Consider the following 18,965-nt stretch of genomic DNA (forward strand, 5'->3'; position numbering starts at 1 on the left):
GTCCTCCTGGATCCACTGAGCAGTTAAACTAAAGTGTCAAACCAGACTAACTGCTGGTCCACAGATCTCTGGTCGTACGAACGAGCTCTTGCCTCCTCTTGATATTCCACAGAATATAAAACCTTGTTCTTCCTCTCTTGTCTGCCTGCTGTTGAAGTTGCTGACAGGAGACGTCACATAAAACTCTCTGGGTCGTATCGAGGATCTGTTATGAGTCCATAAGTTGGAGCACGCTGTTCTGTTATCAGACCTCATACTGCTGTCGGTTTCAGTGCATCCATTCTTTTTGTAATGGGTTTGATTTGCCTCCATGGTTTCTTATTCCGCAGAGGAGAAGCGTCTGATTCACCCCCGATTCCGACTGTGGTTTATAACTCAGGAAACAGCACCTCAGTCCATACCTGGTATGTCTCTTAAATTTCCATAACTGCCAGTTTTCCTCCTAAGATCAGTTAAAACATGCAATGTTGAGATTGTTTTCACATTTAGCATAAGTTCTTTTCCTAATATGATACAGAAATCATATAGTGTGAAGTTTTAAATTGTTAGAATAACTTTGAGCCTTGGTCTTGCTCCTTTCATCACGATGATCCTGATTTTTCAGTTCTCTCTCATTAAACAGCGGCCGTGCGGCGGTGCGCCCTGACGCTGACCTGCGACCCTCCCTGGGATCTGGCGGAGGAGCTGAGCTGTTCCCTGCGACAGCTGCTGTCCATCAGCCGGCCTCTCGGCGTCACGGCCGACGACACGGAGCTGCTGCTCCGCGCTGCCATCTTCCACTCTGTGCTGCTGCAGAGACAAGCCTGTAAATACAAACGCCGGGACAGAATCTCCTCCTGGTGAGGAAATGTGAAACAGAAGCGATGTTCTGTGATAAAATGCTTCAATTCGAATCATTTTTGCATCAACTTGTTAAGAACAATTCATTTCTAACATAAATTGAACTGTATTTTTGAAAACCGAGGTCTCAGGAGGACCTGCTGGCTCTGGCAGACTCCCTCACATCTATCGTCAGTCTCTGCCGGGACAAGGCTAAAGCTTTACGATCCACCGCAGGTGAGCTGGTCACTGCATGTTTCCCATGCAGATTAAGTTTCTGGATGCTTTAACTGTGTCGTTGTCTCCTCTCCTACAGTCAGTCTCGTGCACGGCGGCCATGCGACGGACGCTGCCGATTCTCAGATGGTGGCGAGTGTCGCCGAGATTTGTTTCGACACAGCGCTCCCTCTCTCAGGCAGCGGACCGCACCTCCTCTCAGAGATCATCAGCAAGTCCAGCTGCTGCGGTAACAAACTGGGAATGTGACAGAAGATGTTATTTTACTCAGAATTGTGATCTGAGCACATCTTGCTGCTGTCACACTGAGTTAACACGTTTTAAAGTGAAGTAGAAAAGGTTCAGTTGCATTTTGGATGTGTTTACATGACAGTGGTACTCAGACACTCTGAAAAAGTCGCTTTTTGAAAATGCTCCAGCTCCATCTCCATGTAGACGGACGAAAATGCAGCGTTTTTGAAACGTTGCTCGGCAACAGTCAGTGACTGTTCTGTGTCTCGTGCCTCAGATGGACAAGAACAACAATGGCCGCCTCCAGAGTGACTCGATTCTCCGTCCATGTTCTCCTGGGACTTGCTAGTTTTATAGCTGACCTTTAAAATGTTACAGAGTGATGAGAAACACTTTCAGGGCTTCGGTAGAAACATATTATGGGGTGCATCTGCAGCCTCTGCAGTCTCATTCAGTGAAACTGTTTACTGTCAATTATCAAACCAAAAGCCACTTTCCAGGGTTTAGATTCATTCCTGCAATAACAGCAGAACAGAAATGAGGAAAACAACAAATATTTTACAAGATGCTCTCAATAAAGACATGAACTTAAATCAGTATGCTGTGAGCTCTGTTGTTCTGTATGAAATATTGATTGGTTGTGCGTTTTGTATCGTCAGATTTGTCGGAGCTGCTGCAGACTTTGGAGCAGCGCCTCGGGGAATCAGGACTCAGTGACGCCGCTCTCCTGGGCTTCGGGCCGGCCGTGGCGGCTGAGATCAGCAGCGCCAACAGCCGCAGTCTGAACGCGCTCCTGCGGGCGTCCCAGTGTCCTCCGGGAACAGGCGGACGTCTCCCCGCCGAGACGGGGCCGGCGTTCAGCCACGCCAGAGACAGACTGCAGGCCCTGAAGAGTCTCCTCGCTCGCTGGGCCGACGGCGGAGTTACAGATGCAGCCGCCGCTCCTCGCAGTCCCCTCCGTGACTTTCTCCAGGCTGAGTGGGATGATCTCATTGATCTGGTGTCCTCGCTCCTCTCACGGCTCGCTCGATACCCGCCGACCTTCTCCTCCCTGCTGAATCTCGCCGACTTGTCTCGCTTGGAGAGGAGGGCAGAGTTGCTCGGCGCTTATCTCTGGCGCCGCGGCACTTCTGATCCGCCTGGCGCATATCGAATAGCTGCCTTCAGAAAGGCTGGGAGCTTCCTGGTGGCGGCGATCAGGCAGGCTGCACAAGAAAATCGCAAATGTGTCAGTGATATAACGCTGCGCTTTGAGGTGAAACTAAAAAATAATCTAGTTTTTTTTTTTTAATGTGGGGATTAATGTCTTCATTTAGAATTCACAGGTCATCGTATCTCACGCCGTTCTCTGTCCCTTCAGGTTCTGCATGACAACACAGACCCCGCCTCATTTCCTCTGAACGCTGTTTGTTTGTGTGGCCTGGAGTTGAGAGGAGCATCATGGGACTCGCAGACCGGAGCCCTGCAGGACGCCGTCTCCTCCCGGTCCTGCTCGCTGCCACTTCTCTGCATCACGGCTGAAATCAGGAACGCTGCCCACAACGCCGCATCCTGTAAAAGCTCATACATTTCAGATCCTTGCAACATCCAGGCTGCGAGTCGACCAAGCAGCGCTCAGCTCCCAGTTTACCGCTGTCCGCTCTATGCGAATGAAGACGGAGACGGTGGAAATTGTGGACTGGCGGACGCCAACATCGTCACGATGGTTCCGCTTCACACCAGGCTCAGTCCTGCTCTGTGCAGTTTGAGAGGAGTCAGACTTGTGAGCTCGCTCTGAACGTCCTGATCTGCTTTTACCTGCAGGCTGAAACGTGTGCGTAATGTGAACCCTCAAATAAAATGGCACTTCCATCCTGTTGAGTTTTCGCTCCTTTCTTTCGTGATGCTTTCTCACCCACGAGCAAGAGGAGAGCGATGAATCACAATCAGACAGAACTCAATCTGATTTTGGGCGTCGATTTTCTTCGCACCCACACAAACAAGAACAGAATATGAAGAATGTCTTTCAGCACGATAATGAATTCCTCTCCATCTTCCTCCAGGTAACATGGACAGGCACCACTACGAAACTTTTGAGAACTTTGGAAACGACACGTTCCTGCTGCACCTGGACAACGGCAGAGCGTGAGTGCTTCTGCTGTTTGCTGATTCGGCGTCGGCTGCCAGTCTTCTCTTGATTCAGCTGTTAGCAGGACTAGAACCGCGTCCCTGTTGTCTCTGCAGATTCGGGCGCCACTCCAAAGACGAGCCGTCCATCCTGGCGCCGCTGAAACAGTGCTGCAGGTACGGGAGCAGCGTCGCACGACAGAACAGGAGATTTTCACTCGCTTCGAAGATGACAGATTAAAAACACCTCATACTGTTTTTCTGCTTTTTCCTTCATGTTCTTGTCTTGATTGAGTACAGTTGTGCCCTCTTCTTGTTTCCTCAGAATCCGCCGCTCCACCTGGCTCCGCCTGCTCCTCCTGTCCACGCCCCAGTATCGCCTGAGCGACGTGATGAGAGCCTCGCTGTCCCGCGACCCCCTCCACCGGGTGGCGCCCCTGCTGGCCGAGCCCCACCTGGCGGCTCTGGACCGCCGTCTGAACGCCGTGCTCAAGACTGTAAGTCGCTGCCAGAAGCAGCAGAGAGGCGAAGAGGTCGTTTACGATGACCTTCCTCATCTGCCAGACGCGCTCGCTCCTGCATGACGGGCCGGCCTCGCCGCTCGGCCGTGTATTTATGTGGTTTTTAGAGACATTGTCGAAGTTGGAAGTGTTCTTGTTCCACGCTGGGTCTATTTGTTCTGGACTGCACAACACTGTAGTGTCTAAAGTGAAGAAAAGGAAATCGAATTCTGATCCAAAAAATAAAGGAATTTAATGTGAGCGCAAATAAATGGACTGCTATAGGATGCAAGGTTTGTGTGTTGTCATGAATTGGACTAAAAGGTTTTGAGAAATCCTTTAATTTATGTCAACAATCAACTCAAACAACATTTAAGTGAAAACACAATTTTTTTTTCAAGTTTTGCATTTACACCGCAACATTTTAAAAACAGCAAAAACGCTTTAAACGATGTAGTTTTCATATTGGGCCACTAGTAGGAGCTCTTTTTTGTAATAAAACCACAGGCAGAGAGAGAACAATAAACGCTAATAATCATTTGTGTGGACAGACGACGAGGTGGGATTGCTCGTCTTATAGTGACTCTCCACAATACGAGTACCAACGTCCATCTACTGAACAGGAGCGGAGCGACTGTTCACTATACGGTCATAGTGTGAATGCACATCGGCAGCATTTCCAAAAGTTGCATTCTCCCCTTTTCACACGGAGACAGAATTGAGGCGTTTTCAAAACTTTTCTTTTTCACTCTTTGTAGAAGCGAGTTTTCAGTTTCCTGTTATTTTGTTTCATCAGAAAATGTGACTTTCAGACACTAAAAATATGACAAACAATTAAACTTCTGAAGGATTTTTCTGCTTCTCGTAACAAAGGTTGACCTCACATGACAGGAAGGGAGTCGAGTTTCTTTTAAAGAGAATTCGGTGTGCTTCAACCACCGAGCACAAAAACATCAAAAGCCTCTCATATATTTTGAATTGTACCCTCTGATTTTTTAATGCACGTGTGAAATATTTCATGTCCTCACCTCAAACTCGCCTCTGCTCTGTGTGACAGGCGGAGGCTCTCTGGTTGTCACCAGCATGCGGCTCATTGTGTGGAGCGCTCTGGAAAGCATCTCACTGAAAACATCCTCATAACCTTAATGAGCGCTGGCACCAAGCTGAAACATGCTGTAATGAAGTTACAGTTAACAACCTGACAAAGCGCTCAGAGATGTGGTGAAATGGCCGGAGTGGGACGAGCTGAGCGGAGGAGTGAGGGAGGAGGCAGGACCGTCTGGTCTGAAGAAAACAAAAAACCAAAGTCCTTCCATTCCTCAGCCCTGGGCTCATTCAGGCCCGCTCACCCCGCTGAACCGTGTGTGTGTGTGTGTGTGTGTGTGTGTGTGCGTGCGTGCGTGCGTGCGTCACTCCGGTCGTAACATGAGCGGCTGCTTGCTGCAGGAAGTGTGGGATTGTGTCACGCTTTTAAAAATGGAACACTCACTTCTCCGCTGCTGGCGAACGCAGATATATCAGCTTACTTTTTTTAGGAGGCGTCGTCTTCAAAGGTGTCGCTCTGAGGAGAGAAACTTTTACAGCAGAATCGCTGCAGAGTTCAGACACAAGATGTTCATCCATGTCTCCTGTAACTCATTAGCTATACTGCTGTATGAGTCTAATTTGAACAGATCAAACCATGACTTTTGGATGTTGGGTGCAAATTCTTTCAGTCCAGGAAGTTGTAATGTTGGTTCTTTATAGCTGCTGTCAAACTAACCTCAAAGCCACGCTGTCAGAGTGAGTTTGTAAAAACATGCGCAGTCTGACAGCTATAGGAGAAGATATTTGGACATTTCACTTTATTTTGCATCAGAAGGTTCCATTAAATTTGGTTTTATGTTGAGATTATATTAATGGGAAACAAAAAACAAAACAAAATTATTAAAGGAAATGAATACAGACATCTTCATCATGTATATTCTGATTCAAATTTCAAATTTAAAGGTGTTTATGTTGCTGTTTTTCCCAGTCCGACCCACTAAAGATGACAGTTTTCTGTCCAGAATGAGCTTAATTGAATGAATCTCTGATGCTATCAGCTTCTCTGGTTCATTTAAAGAATCAGAGAACTCTGAGGGTTGTTTTGAGGTGTGACAGTTTCATTTAGGACTGAAACACTGAATCAATGAAAAATTCTTAAAACTGTGATAAAGATTGTGTGTCTGAAGTAAAACATCCTCGACCAGGTTTCTATCAGAGTCATCATGATCTTTCATATCCACCAGACTCCAGTGTTCTGGGGGCTGCTGAGCGGCGGCGTGGCGACGGCGCTCCCTCCCTCCAGGTGTGAGCTGACGTCACAGCTGGTTGACCAGCTGGCCGCCCGCCGCCTCCTTTCCTTTCAGGCCTGCGATCAATAATTCACCGGGCCCGGTCGTATCGATGACACCGGCTCCTTTCTGTCTTCCCTCTCTCGCCTCTTTCCATGAAAACTGCCGATGACAAGGGCGGTAAAGGAGCTCATTAATGAGTGACTGAGGGAGACGTGGGGAAAGAGGGCGAGGAGAAAGCAGCGTCGTTCCATCAGGCAGGTGTGATCAGTCTTCTGAACGGCAGCCCGAGACGCAGTGAAGGTGACTTTCACTGCTCTGACAGGAAGAAGACGCTCCGAGGAAACGTCTTCACAACTTTGGATGGGAACACAGACTTTATGCAGCAGTTCGCTCGGTCTCTGACAGCGTTTTCCAAGGTGTCTTCTCGGTTTTCTTTGATATATTATCGTTGAGAGCAGCCATAATGTCGGGAGTCAGCAGTGACCAGCTCCACAAATCCACTCTGACCATCTACTCGGTGAGTTCCCGCCGTCGGCTTCTCCTTCGCTGCTGCTGGTCGATTCTTCAGGGCCTCAGTGAGGATTTTCTCCATGTTTCCACAGAACCTGATGGAGCAGTTCAACCCGGGCCTGGAGAAGCTCGTTGCACTCGGAACCAGCTACGTCAAAGCTTTCCAAGGTGAGACAGCTTGAGACTTTGTGTTGTCTTCTCTCTCCTGGATAATACAGAGATACATTAAATATAAGCTTGTGGAAAGTGACAGAAAGGTCAGACTGGTCGCGGTATCTGCTGAACACTTGTGTGCGTCACATTGCGTTTGCTGGTCTGACCTCAGGAATCCTTCCTCTCCACGTCGGTCTGACCTTTATCATACGTGTAGCGTTGCTAATTGGGAGAGCAGCATCCATGATTAATGCAGCTCTGCGGGATAAAACTGAACCATGCTGTGAGTCACAGGGCAGCAGGGCAGAGGCGTAAAGCTATCCTGACTGGCACGCAACTTCTCACAAAATCACATATGGCGTTCCAGCACTGTCAGACTTATGGGTGATCACTGCAAAACACTCAAATTGATCGACTCAGGCCCCGTTTACAAGACTTTTTATGGCTCCCAAGGTTGAATTTTTTGACAATCCTCGAACTCATCTCTTTGGAAACAGGGGGGGAAAAGAAGCTTATCTGGAAACACAAACCTAACACTGCTGCAGATGCACACCACGGCCGTAGTCAATAGTTTTTCTGCTCTCGTGTGAATAGGTGGACAATAACTACAATGTTCTCCTCCAGAGCGTCAAGATTTACAGTAAACATTCGAGTTTAGAGTCAACCATAATCACAATCCAACTCCCATTGTTAATGTCCTTTCTCTATGTGTGTGTGTGTGTGTGTGTGTGTGTGTGTGTGTGTGTGTGTGTGTGTGTGTGTGTGTGTGTGTGTGTGTGTGTGTGTACCGCAGCTCTCGCTGTTTGCAGTGAGGCCTACTTCAGTGCGGTGGCTAAGATGGGCGACCAGGCACTCCACACACTTTCATCCCGCTCACTTGGTAACAGTGTGTGTTCAAATGTGTGTGTTTGTGTGTGTGTGTTTATCGATTAGAAGTGACGACTGAGCAGGTTTCACCCTTCATAACTGTCGTGACGGTCAAGTCCTCCTTCCAGTTCTTAGAAGTTAGAACCGAAAAACCCCAATAACCGATAAAACTCTGCGCCCGCCTCCTCCACCCTCCTCTCTCATTGTCTGCGAGTCGTTGTGCTTCCAAAGCGAGCGCACGCCTGAGCGCACGTTTTCCACCAGCTTCACTTTCACTCCGACCCCGTGCGATGTGCGATGACGCCGTTCGGGGTAATTAGCACGGTGTTAGCGCGCTGCCATTCAAAGTGTGTGTGCTGCTGCTGCCGGCTCCACCAGGCCGGCCAACCGAGAAGGTCAGGCAGCCGCGGCGTGACGAGGGGCCCGGTCGAGTGGCGGCCCTTGAATTATAAATTAGGACGGTCTTTCAGCTGCACCCAATTCATTAGCTGAAGCGCGGTTCATGGAAATGGACGAGGACAGAGGCGGCGGCGCCGAGAAGGCTCAACGGCCAAAAACCTCCTGATGACTCCGGTCGTCTTGAAACTGTCTTTAAATCACCGACAGTCCCACGAAGATGGACTGGAAGTCTTTTTAGAAAGATAAATCTCAACAAACAAAGTGGAGTGAAAAGCCTCCAGAACTTGTCCTACCTCTGCTGCATTATGCATGTTCGTACAAATCCACCCTGACAGCTGGGATTTGACGGGTCTCTGTTCCACATGCAGGCGACGTCCTGATCCAGATGTCAGAAACACAGAGGAGACTCACGGCGGAGATGGAGGGAGTGGTCAGTATATTTCTAATATTTTAAATTTAACCTCACCAATGTGAAAAAGCCGTCTGGAAAGTTCTCATAGCTTTTTAGGCTCAGACTCATCACATTTCCATAAATATTCCGGCCCGACGCCGTGGGACTTTGTAGAAGCACCTCTGGGAGTTTTGACAGCCTCGAGTCTTCTTTGAAACTGTCTCACTCACCTGGGAAAATCTTTGTTCACGAAAACTCTCCCACTCTTCTGAGCGCGATTGTTCAAACACAGTTTAGCTGAATGAGGCGCTTTAGCGCCGGGCTGTTCTTCGGACGTCTTCAGGGACGCTGGCGCTGCTCTGACCTTTGACCGGGACTCTCCTGGGCTCTCACCGTTGTTCTGTCTACAGAGCGGTGGGCCCTCCAGTTGAAGCTTCAGCCTTTGTGTTGACCTGAGATTCTTTTCACTTGTATTGTTCGGTATTTTTCTCTTGAAGGTGACGAACACCTCCGCAGTACGGAGCTCCCGCTCACTGCAGATGTAATAATGCTTTTCTGTGTGGCTGATGGTCTGCTGCTCTGATGGACCTTTGTCAAGGTTCATCTTCTACCGAAAATAAAGGAATTCAAAGACTCTCTCATCATAACCTTTGCGGCCGTTGTTACTTTTCTGACTCAAGCTCTTTGAGCTCCTACTGATGCTGTTTGGATCAGTCGGCAGGTCTGACAAGACTCTCGGCTCTTTTCTTTCAGAAAATAAAATCAGAATTCGACAGTGCTGCTGCACGATACTCTGCGTTCAGGAATTATCAAAGCAGAAGAAGAATGTACACATCAGAAATGCAGATCTTTCCATGTATTTTGGGTCTGTTTCCATGACAACGATGCTCGGAGACACTGAAAACACAACTTTCTGGAAAAATTCCTACTAAAGATGGATCCTTTTGAAAATCCTCCGACTATGTTGTCATGTAAACAGGAGAAAACGCAACTTTCTGGAAACGTTGAGTTCACAAATCACAATGTAAATCTGTGCTTTGACCTGGTTGATGACAGAAATAATGAAACAGCTGCAAACCTGAGCTCTTACAGAAATGTGTCTTTGACCAAACTTGCCACAACCTTCGAAGTGCTTCGAGAGCGCGCTGTGTGGGGAGCCGATGGCCGCGTCCTCAAAGCAAATGAGTTTTCTCTTTGCGTTTCACTGCTCGTTTGAAATTCTCGCTGGCACGCCAACCCCCTGTGCTTAATTGTGGTCGTTTGCAGTGGAGTGTATAATCAAAGCATAGCCGGAGAATAACAAGCTGGCCTGAGGACAGGGAGCATTTGCATATAGATTTGGTGGAACAACACAATAAACGCGATAATGAAAACCGCTGCATGATCAATGAGGCAGGTTCCCTGACGCCGACGCTTTGTCTTGTCTTTCTGTCGCAGTTTCGATGGTTTCAGGTTGAAGTCCTGCAAGCAATGGAGAAGAATATCAAGCTGGACGAGGAGTACATTGATGTGAGTTGGAAGCATGGGAAAAAGCCCGTGTGACCTTTACCTGTTTGAAGTTTGGTTCCATCCAGGCAACAGACATAAGATGAATGTCTGGTTAGTCATTTGTCAGATTTAAACATTTTTGATTTGCCTGTTGTTGACTCTGAATCCTTTAACACAGGCGGAGAATGACTCCGTTCAGGTCTTCTTGTGGTCGAGCGTATTCGCTGAAAGAAACCAGCTGTAATGTTTATGAACTGCATAAAACAAAGTTTCGTATTGTTGAATGAATCAACGAGTTCCCCCATGCTGGAGCTGGAGTGAGGGTGTGCCGCCTCAGCAGCAGAGAGAGGGATGTAGCGCATTAACACCACCACTATAAGCGCTACCTGCTGCATCCATTATGGAAGACATATTTTGGCGTTAATGCGCCGCTGTGCTGCAGGGCAGCCGGAGAGTTTATGAGCTGGAGGTGAGGAATCAGGCCGAGACGCTGGAGAAACAGCTCAGACGGGGAACTTTCCGAGACTCACTGGTAACACACACACACACACACACACACACACACACACACACACACACAATGCAAAGATGATGTACACACCGTACACTCACAGCATCCAGCACTGCTGCAGCTATACTGAATTATGTGTGTAATTTCCTGTATCCCTCCCCTGTGTGTGTGTGTGTGTGTGTGTGTGTGTGTGTGTGTGTGTGTGTGTGTGTGGGTGTGTGTGTGGGTGTGTGCGTGCTCAGGAGAACAGTGAGTACATGTTATACCTGAGGCAGAGCCAGCAGGAGATCCTGAAGGAGGAGGAGAGGAGGTATCGGTTCCTGGCAGAGAAACACTGCGGCCTCACTCAGTCACTGCTGTTTCTAATAAATAAGGTATATTCACACACACACACACACACACACACACACACACACACACACACACACACGGTCCTAAAGCAAACACATTTCTCTGACGGTGGAATTAACAGTGGAATGAACTGTAAGTTTAACTTTGGGTCGGGCTTTTTATTTTACATCATGGACTCCAGTTAAAGAGCTGGAATATGGTCTGTTCCAAGATGGAGGCACCACCGTGATCCATCCATCCATTAATCCATCATCCATCCATCCATCCTTTTATTATCCATCCATCCATCCATTAATCCATCCATCCATCCATCCATCTATCCATCCTTCATCCGTCGATTATCTATCCATCCATCTTTCATCCTTACATCATCCATCCATCCATCCATCCATCCATCCATCCGTCCGTCCATCAGTAGGTGTTCTATAGGTGTTGCTGATTTGCAGTGAAGCTGGGTTGGTTGTGTTCGGGCTCCTTTGTGCGATGGAGGCGTTGAGAGTCTCAGTGTTGGACGACGGTGTGTTAATTACCTGCTTTTCACACTGAAGTCACGTCTCGGAGCCGATTGTCTCCTCTACTGAAGCGTATGTGTTAATCTTGTCGCTGCCAGAATCAGGTTCAGATTTAATGAGGCGTTCGCCTCCCTCGTCTGTTTTCAGACCGGCGCTTCGCTCCTCCAAAAGGCAGACGGATGGAAGGAAAAAGTGAACGAGACCAGAGGGACGAGGTCTCGAACCCCCACCCATCTGGACCAGGAGGTACCGGCTCCTCACCTGGTTCAGTCCATCAGATTCATGAAATGAGGATCTTGTCGGGGTGTTTCTCAGGTTTCCTGTGTTTACAGTGGTAAAAATCACTGGTGTGGATTATTTGACTCTTTCCTTCTAAATATAACATCAACACTGGTTTGCTCTGAAGTTAGTGCTTCATGAATAAAGCCTGAGTGACTCAACACGTCAATACACACTGTGTTGTGTGTGTTCAGCTGCGAGGTTCAGTCAGCTCGCTGCTGCAGACCGTGGCCAGAGAAGAGGACATGTCCTGGGCCCGGCGGGAGCAGCAGGCTCTGGGCAGAGTGCCCTCTAGAGGTGAACAGGGGGACTTCAACTCGAACCTCGAACAAAGTTAATCATAAAATTTGACCCTAAGCCTCAAATTCCCACATCCTGATCCTGTTTTCCTCCCCCTCCAGCTCCATCCCCCCTCCCCAGCCGCTCCCGCTCCAGCTCGGTGGGGGAGTCTCTGGGTCTGGGGGGGGGCCGAGCCATGAGGGCCCTGGTGTCCCACCCCTCCTCGTCCAACCCCAAGCTGCTGCCGTTCAGCCGGGGGGAGACGGTCATCGTGCTGGTTCAGGAGCCCCGGAACGGCTGGCTGTACGGGCGCACCGACAGCAGCCTGCGGTGGGTGGACGGAAACAAACATTAAGGCACAAACACAACATTTTCATTATTGCTCAACGACATTATGATCACCATTATTTCATCTTTACTTGTTGAAGTTATTTCTTCAACAATTTCTCATTTTCGTTTATTAGTTTCAGCAAAATTATGTTTCAAATAAAAGAGAAATGTCAGTTTGTAAAAGCTGAGTCACAATATTAATGTGTAGTTTACCAAGCCCACACATCTGCTAATGTAATCTTTTCATATTGAGATAGAGAATCGATTCATCTTCACAGAATTAGACCCTTAAGAATAAGAAGATGATTAATGCTAAGTCAAACTGCAGTCTGAAAGTTTACCGTTTACAGACATCGTAGAGGAGAAGATATATTTCAAGTCTGAAAAGTGTTTGCATGAATATTTACAACCTGTTGTCTTGGTGAAACAAGAAGATGTGAATTTAGTGTTGGCTCATGAATACCTGTCTGCTCGTCTCCAGTCAAGGCTGGTTCCCCGCAGCGTACGTAGCGCCGCTGGAAGATTTCTCAGACAATTTAACCGCGAGGTGAGAAAATCCTCAACGCAAAAACAAACTGTGGTTTTAGTTCAGAGGCCACACAGAGTCCAGTTTAACCTCGGCTGTATCGTGATGTAGAGGAGTTCTGAAGGACAGCTGGACCCCAGTCAGAGAGACGGGGCCTCTGGGAGTGAGCATCGGCAGAAATGTTTGGATTACATTTCTTTTTAAATGGACCCTTTCAGGCCAGAATCTTCTAATTGACCTTTTGAGTTCATGTATCCCAGCGTTGTCCAACATATGGCCCGTGAGCAAAAACCAGTTCAAATCCGAAACACCAAACCAACTAGCAAATTCTACAAATTTCAAAGAAAGCACAGGTTTTATAGACAACACCACACTGACAGCCGGGTGGAGATATCCGTGAAGCTGCCATGAAAGATAACTGAACTGGTCGTTATCAAACTCGCCTTAAAGCCATGCGGTCCATGAATAATACCATAGTTATAGGTGAACTTTTTGGACATTTAACACCACAATGTATCCTTAACATTGACTTTATATTGATATTAGATTCATTTTTTGAAGTAATGTTTTGGTTTTAGCAAAAATACAGACATATTCATCTCGTATACTTTGCGCCACAACAAAGAAAAACTTTAAAAGTTTAATTTTAAAGGATAATTCAGTGTTTCTTTACTGGCCCAGCCCACTCAAGAGGAGACTGGTCTGTTTGTGGCTCCTGAACTAAGATGTGTTTGATGGTCCTGATGTAAACAGAAGATCTGATTTAAAGGAGCGGTCTTAACTCCACAGTGGAGGCTCCCTGAGGAGCCACAGCATGAACAACTTGGTGGAATCCACCGAGACCTACTCAGACCCGTCCGAGAGCAAGAGCTACGGCGACGTGCCGCCGCCGGCCACGCCCAACCGCCGGGCCTCCGTAGACTTCCGGCCCATCTCCCCCATTCCTGAGAGGAAGGCGGAGCAGCCGAAGAGCCACGGCGACCTCCACCCTCTGCCGCCCCCGCCGCCGCCTCCCCCTCCACACGGCGTCCGGCGGGGCTCCATGGATTTTCGGCCCATCTCTCCGCTCCCCGAATCAGCTTCTGACGTCCAGGTAGGAATCCGAGGACGACGCTCTCTGCAGGTCTGCTTCAGGGAAACTGACGGCAATACATGATTTAAAATATTCCTCCAGGCTCTCATGCCGCACGGGAACCCCGAAAACCCTCTGTTTCCCAGGTGAGTGTCAGTGTGGAGGAGCCGTTTGCTCCTGGATCGACCACGTGTTGGTGTCGTTTATATTTGTTGTTGTAGTGTTGAATCAGAGTTTTGAAAAAGTATTTTTTTTTGCTTATTTTTTTGCAATTAGCATAGAAAGTGACAACAATCTCAACAGAAAGCCAATTTTAATATTTTCTGCTTCAATATTCAGTGAAATGTTAAAAAAAAAAAACTCTAGAACTGCTGCATTTTTCAGCCTTTTACATGCATGTTTTCACACACTCACCCTGACTGCATGGCTTTGAGGCTAACGCTAGTCTGCTAGCAATCAGATAGCTAGCTTCAGTCTCAGTGTTGCATTAGTTCCACTATCCTCAAGAAAACTGCATTGAAAAATGGTTTCATTGCAGTTTTTCAGAATTTGCTTGGTCATTTCCTGGGCTGCAGTGGAACCTCTTGTGGGCCGGTTTTGGCCCACAGGCCGTATATTTGACATCCCCAGTTGCTGTTTCAGAGGTGTCCACCTTCACGAAACCACGTTTCAGCGTATAAATACTGAAGAGAACAGAGTCTTGACTCCTTACCGCTGGTCAGGACTCGTCATCCTCAGGCCGGGGTCAGGGTGTCGGTTTTCCTAAACCGTCCAGTGTGTGTGTGTGTGTGTGTGTGTGTGTGTGTGTGTGACTGTGGTTCTTTTGTGCTGGCAGAAGGCAGCTGAGCGTGCAGCGGGGTATTGTGTAACATTTTCCGACATCCTCCCGTTTCAGAGGCACGAACCCTTTCGCCACCGTGAAGCTTCGCCCCACCACGACCGACGACAGGTCCGCTCCTCGGATCCACTGACCCGCCGCCGCCACCGCCGCTCGGCCGGATCGGGTTCTGCTGGCGGGGGAGGGGCCAGGATCCGGATGGTCACAACAAGTGTCACAGTGTTAAACCAGGTTTCTTTTACCAAAAGAAAACAGAAAAACTAGTTTTGACAACGTTTTGTACATGACTCTAAAGCAGCATTTCAGTTTTCACACTTCAGTAAGCTGATCTTGTTCTGACATTGATGCAGCCCATCCTCTTTCTGAAGCGAGTTCCTCTTCATCAGGTGCACTGAGTCTGCTGACAGGCAGCATGAAGTGCCTGTAATTTGACACCAGCCTCGTCGTTTAGCTTTCGTAGAGCTGTAAGTGGTTTAAAGTCAGAGAATCGGTTTCTCTTTAGTGCTGTTTTATGTTTAATATGAACATTTTATCTGAGCAGAGACTTCCCTGCAGGTTTTCGTGATAGAGTTTGTCTTTTATGGTGAAACGGAAAAGGATGAATGATGTTAGTGTCGAAGATCAATACTGCTGTTTTCTAAATGTAGAGCAGAATTAAAACTTCACCTCCAAAGTCAGCGGCGGGAGAAGAAAGAGAAAGACCGTTACAGAGATCATGGCTTCACTGAAGAAATGGACAGAACCAAAGTGGGTTCTATTGATCTTCTGTAAAGTGAGCAGACATCATTTCCCAAATATTCAGCTGAGATTTGCCATCCTCTTTGTCCGGCGATGTGTGTCCAGTGTCCTTCGCGTTCACCCCGAGTGACAATAAGTAAAGAGACGGTTCCTCCAGTTTTCCTTTTATTATCATTTCTTACTGAGATCTCTTCACTCTTCACAAGCTCTCCTTATATATGTGATCTTATCTACTAACATGATCTGATCAGAGGCCGGGAGTGTGGAGGAGGTGGAGGTGAGGTGAGGTGAGGCGAGGGGAGAGGTGGATGAGAAGGAGGCGTGGGAGGAGAGTGCTCCGCTGTGTGAACAACCAAGACAAAAATGCACAACCGAAAGTACACAGAGGAAAGCAAATCAGGATTGAAGGAGTCTTCATAAACATCTACACCATCTACAACACTAGCACCAGCTGCTTTCAGAGCACAGACTATCCTCATGAAATCACCAGGGAAGGATTCGGGGATCCGTACAGCGTGTCTGGTTAAATATATATAGAAAAAAATGAGAGGTGAGAGGGGTGCCTGTGGTGGAAACCCCCCCTGTCAGCGCCGCCTGCTGGGGGGTCCAGAGGAGGTAAGACGAGTTTCGAGGTGAAAAAAAAATGAATGCAAGGATGAAGAGGGGGAAGGAAGAAGGGAGGCTTGTTTTGGCTTCCTCTACTCATGCACCAAGGCTTCGAACTCTGTGGAAACAAAGACAAAAAGCAGAAAGTGTAAGGAAAACCAACACAAGTCACATGTTGCTGCTGTTTTAGACCGTAAGACATAGAAAACTATGTCTGTGGCGACCAAACCACACATTTTCGTAAGAATCCTAACTATTAGCAGCATGGTTTTTGTTTGTTGTGGGATCAGAGAAATGAGGGTAATCGATAGCTTCTAACATCTAACATCCTCATGGTTCTGTCCCCGATTCCTGATTCGTTTCCCTCACCGTCGGCGCCGATCTTCCCGTCTCCGTCTTTGTCTGCGGCTATGAGGAACGCTCTTGTCTCTGCATCGGTCAGATCTCTGCCCTCTTTGGAAAAGCCCTTCAGTACAAACCTGAGGAAGAGCGGACCTGGTTACTGCGAGCAGAGAGTCGACCTGACGTTACGTCGGCCGCCAGTCCCTTACTTCAGCTCCTCCTCTTCTATAAATCCGCTCCCGTCCACGTCCAGAACCTGGAAGACCTTCCTGACGTTTTCGGCCGTCATGGCTTTCATTCCCAACATTTCAAAGAACTTTGTAGGGTCGAATGTTTCACCTGCGGAAGGTAAAACAGAAAGGTTCGAATTTAACAGAGAGGAGAGCAGCGAGCACAAAAACAAGACAAGAATAAAAAAAAAAAAAAAAAAAACTTTTCACAAACCTGCAAAAGCATCGAGGGCTTTCTTGATGTCTTCGGGTTTTAAAAGATCCGTCATTACCATTTTACCAGCTGGAGGAAGAAACACAGACGACAGGAAACGTGAGAAGAGAAGATAAACATTAACAGCATGTATTTGTTTGTTGGGAGCCAATGACGCACAAAACACACAAGGAGAGGTTTGACTCTGAGGGACGCTGAGGACGTCCTGAAGAGACATCCAGAGACATCCAGAAGGGACATTCAGAGGCACTTGGCGCGGTCGAGTGGTTGATTAAAAGCCAGAGTTTGGAATTGAAGCCATGGGCATAAATACAATCGTCTGCATGCAGGTTATCAACACACACGCCGTTTCCAGTCATCTCATCTCATTAAAATCTCCTGCAGCTCGTCTCAGATGTGAGCGTCTCAGGAAAAGAGCAGCCTGAGACGACACGTGTTCCAGCGAGGAGACAAACCAGGAGGACGAGGAGCAGGGGGAAGAAAACCAGCTGGAGCCAGAGAAACGGCTGGAAGCAGCTGGATGGGGTTCGAACTGCTGAGTCTTCAGCACCAAGGGGAGGAGGACAGAGGAGCAGGACACTGATCTGATCCTCCAGCATGCAGCCGCTCCTCCTCAAACACCCTCCTCCTGCTCCACCTGCTCCTCCACAGCCTCTCAACCCCCTCCACTGCCACACTTCACTGTTCACACACACACACACACACACACACACACACACACACACACACACACACACACACACACACACACACACACACACACACACACACACACACACACACACACACACACCTTTAGTCACATCTCACTTAATTTATTCACACTGATGCACAAAGAGATCAATTCCCAGAACTTTAATCTGAAAGTGTTTGTGTGGATAATTTTGAAGGATTCTGAAAAAGAAGATGATTTAGTTTCTTTCATGCTGCTTTTTAATTGTTGTTGTTGTTTGGTGGGTTGTGTGATTTATGCTTGGAATAGTGAAAAGCCTGATGAGCTTAGTATTATTTAGTTGTTCTTGTATGTGATATTGAAAACAGTGGGAGTACAGAGATCTCATTTCAAGGATTTAATATAATTAAACAAATTTGAAAGGATTTCATTAATTTCATTGGTTTTATTCTCTTTGCTGGTGCCAAATATTTCTTATTTTACTTAATCAGAAAAAAATGTTATGTTCCCTGCACAAATCAGAACATAAGCCAGGGGTGTCAAGCTTTATTTTATTCATTTTATTTCAGGGGTCATATACATCTCAGTTCCATCTCAGGTGTGTAAAATATTCTGATAATAACTTTTAAATTAAACTTTAAAGTTGTTCTCTGTTGTGGTGCAGAGTATGCCTGATGACAAGGTCTATAAAACAAACGTTTGCTCCAAACAATCAATCAATTTATTTTTGTATAGTCCAGGATCACAACAACAGTTGCCTCAGAGGGCTTCAAGATAACGACCAAACAACGACCACAGTTTTCTTTAAAATGTTTACCGTTTGTTGGACTGGATCAGAGTCTCCTGCAGGCTGTAGCAGAGCCAGAGTGGGGGCAAGGGGGCGGTCGCCTCAGGGCCCACAAGGTCATAGGGCCCCGTTTCAAGTTATGTGTTCACATTTAATCGGAAATAAATTATTATAATAAAATGTGCGGTGTGTGCGAGAAGGTATAAACATGTGATTGTGGGCTCCAATTTACCAATTCTTACATTACGACTGTCCATGAATGCATCAGAGCTGTAAGCCAGCGCTGATTGGCTGTGCGGCATGAACGAGTTTTTTCTTTTGCACTTGATCTAACCCTAACTCTTTGGAGGGAAGTTAAACAGTATGCTAAACACTATGCTAGCCGCTAGCGGTACTACCCAAAACCTAACATCGGAGCCACTGGTGAGTCAGTGAAACCTTCAGAAATATTATCTTTATCAGAATGCTGTGGTCTTAAACACCTGCCTATTTGAATGTGCCTTGTGTTGCTCTCAACTATAAGAGACCGCCGAGTCTTTTTATTTCTAATATACGTGAATTCCAAAAGACATAGATAGCTGTGTCTATATCTATCTGAATAGATTGTGTAATTTTAGACCAGCTGTGTTCGTTTTATATTTAAGCTGTATCAAAGATG

General features: G+C 47.3%; 3 protein-coding genes across 3 annotated transcripts in view; 2 read left to right on the plus strand and 1 right to left on the minus strand.

Annotated features, from left to right (window-relative positions):
• The window catches only part of LOC115391150 (extracellular serine/threonine protein kinase FAM20C-like), a 39,563-nt gene extending 35,586 nt beyond the window's left edge, over positions 1-3,977 (plus strand). Inside the window, exons 8-10 of the mRNA XM_030095269.1 lie at positions 3,330-3,411; positions 3,511-3,570; positions 3,719-3,977. Coding sequence (XP_029951129.1) covers positions 3,330-3,411; positions 3,511-3,570; positions 3,719-3,977 — 401 coding nt within the window. The remainder of the gene's footprint in view (positions 1-3,329; positions 3,412-3,510; positions 3,571-3,718) is intronic.
• Positions 3,978-6,674: 2,697 nt separating this feature from the next.
• baiap2l2b (BAR/IMD domain containing adaptor protein 2 like 2b) lies at positions 6,675-14,850 on the plus strand. Its single transcript, XM_030094806.1, has 14 exons — positions 6,675-6,728; positions 6,814-6,889; positions 7,668-7,754; positions 8,509-8,570; positions 9,969-10,040; positions 10,462-10,551; positions 10,773-10,904; positions 11,541-11,645; positions 11,867-11,969; positions 12,074-12,281; positions 12,763-12,828; positions 13,597-13,900; positions 13,982-14,025; positions 14,775-14,850. The coding sequence occupies exons 1-14, from the start codon at positions 6,675-6,677 to the stop codon at positions 14,848-14,850; spliced, it is 1,479 nt and encodes a 492-aa protein (XP_029950666.1).
• A 1,246-nt stretch (positions 14,851-16,096) lies between these two features.
• The window catches only part of LOC115390510 (parvalbumin-7-like), a 35,150-nt gene continuing 32,281 nt past the window's right edge, over positions 16,097-18,965 (minus strand). Inside the window, exons 2-5 of the mRNA XM_030094404.1 lie at positions 16,848-16,916; positions 16,613-16,742; positions 16,431-16,540; positions 16,097-16,179 (exon numbers count right to left, since the gene is read on the minus strand). Coding sequence (XP_029950264.1) covers positions 16,154-16,179; positions 16,431-16,540; positions 16,613-16,742; positions 16,848-16,916 — 335 coding nt within the window. The 3' untranslated portion in view covers positions 16,097-16,153. The remainder of the gene's footprint in view (positions 16,180-16,430; positions 16,541-16,612; positions 16,743-16,847; positions 16,917-18,965) is intronic.

This window comes from Salarias fasciatus, chromosome 6 (assembly GCF_902148845.1).
Source record: "Salarias fasciatus chromosome 6, fSalaFa1.1, whole genome shotgun sequence".
NCBI classification, from domain to species: domain Eukaryota; kingdom Metazoa; phylum Chordata; class Actinopteri; order Blenniiformes; family Blenniidae; genus Salarias; species Salarias fasciatus.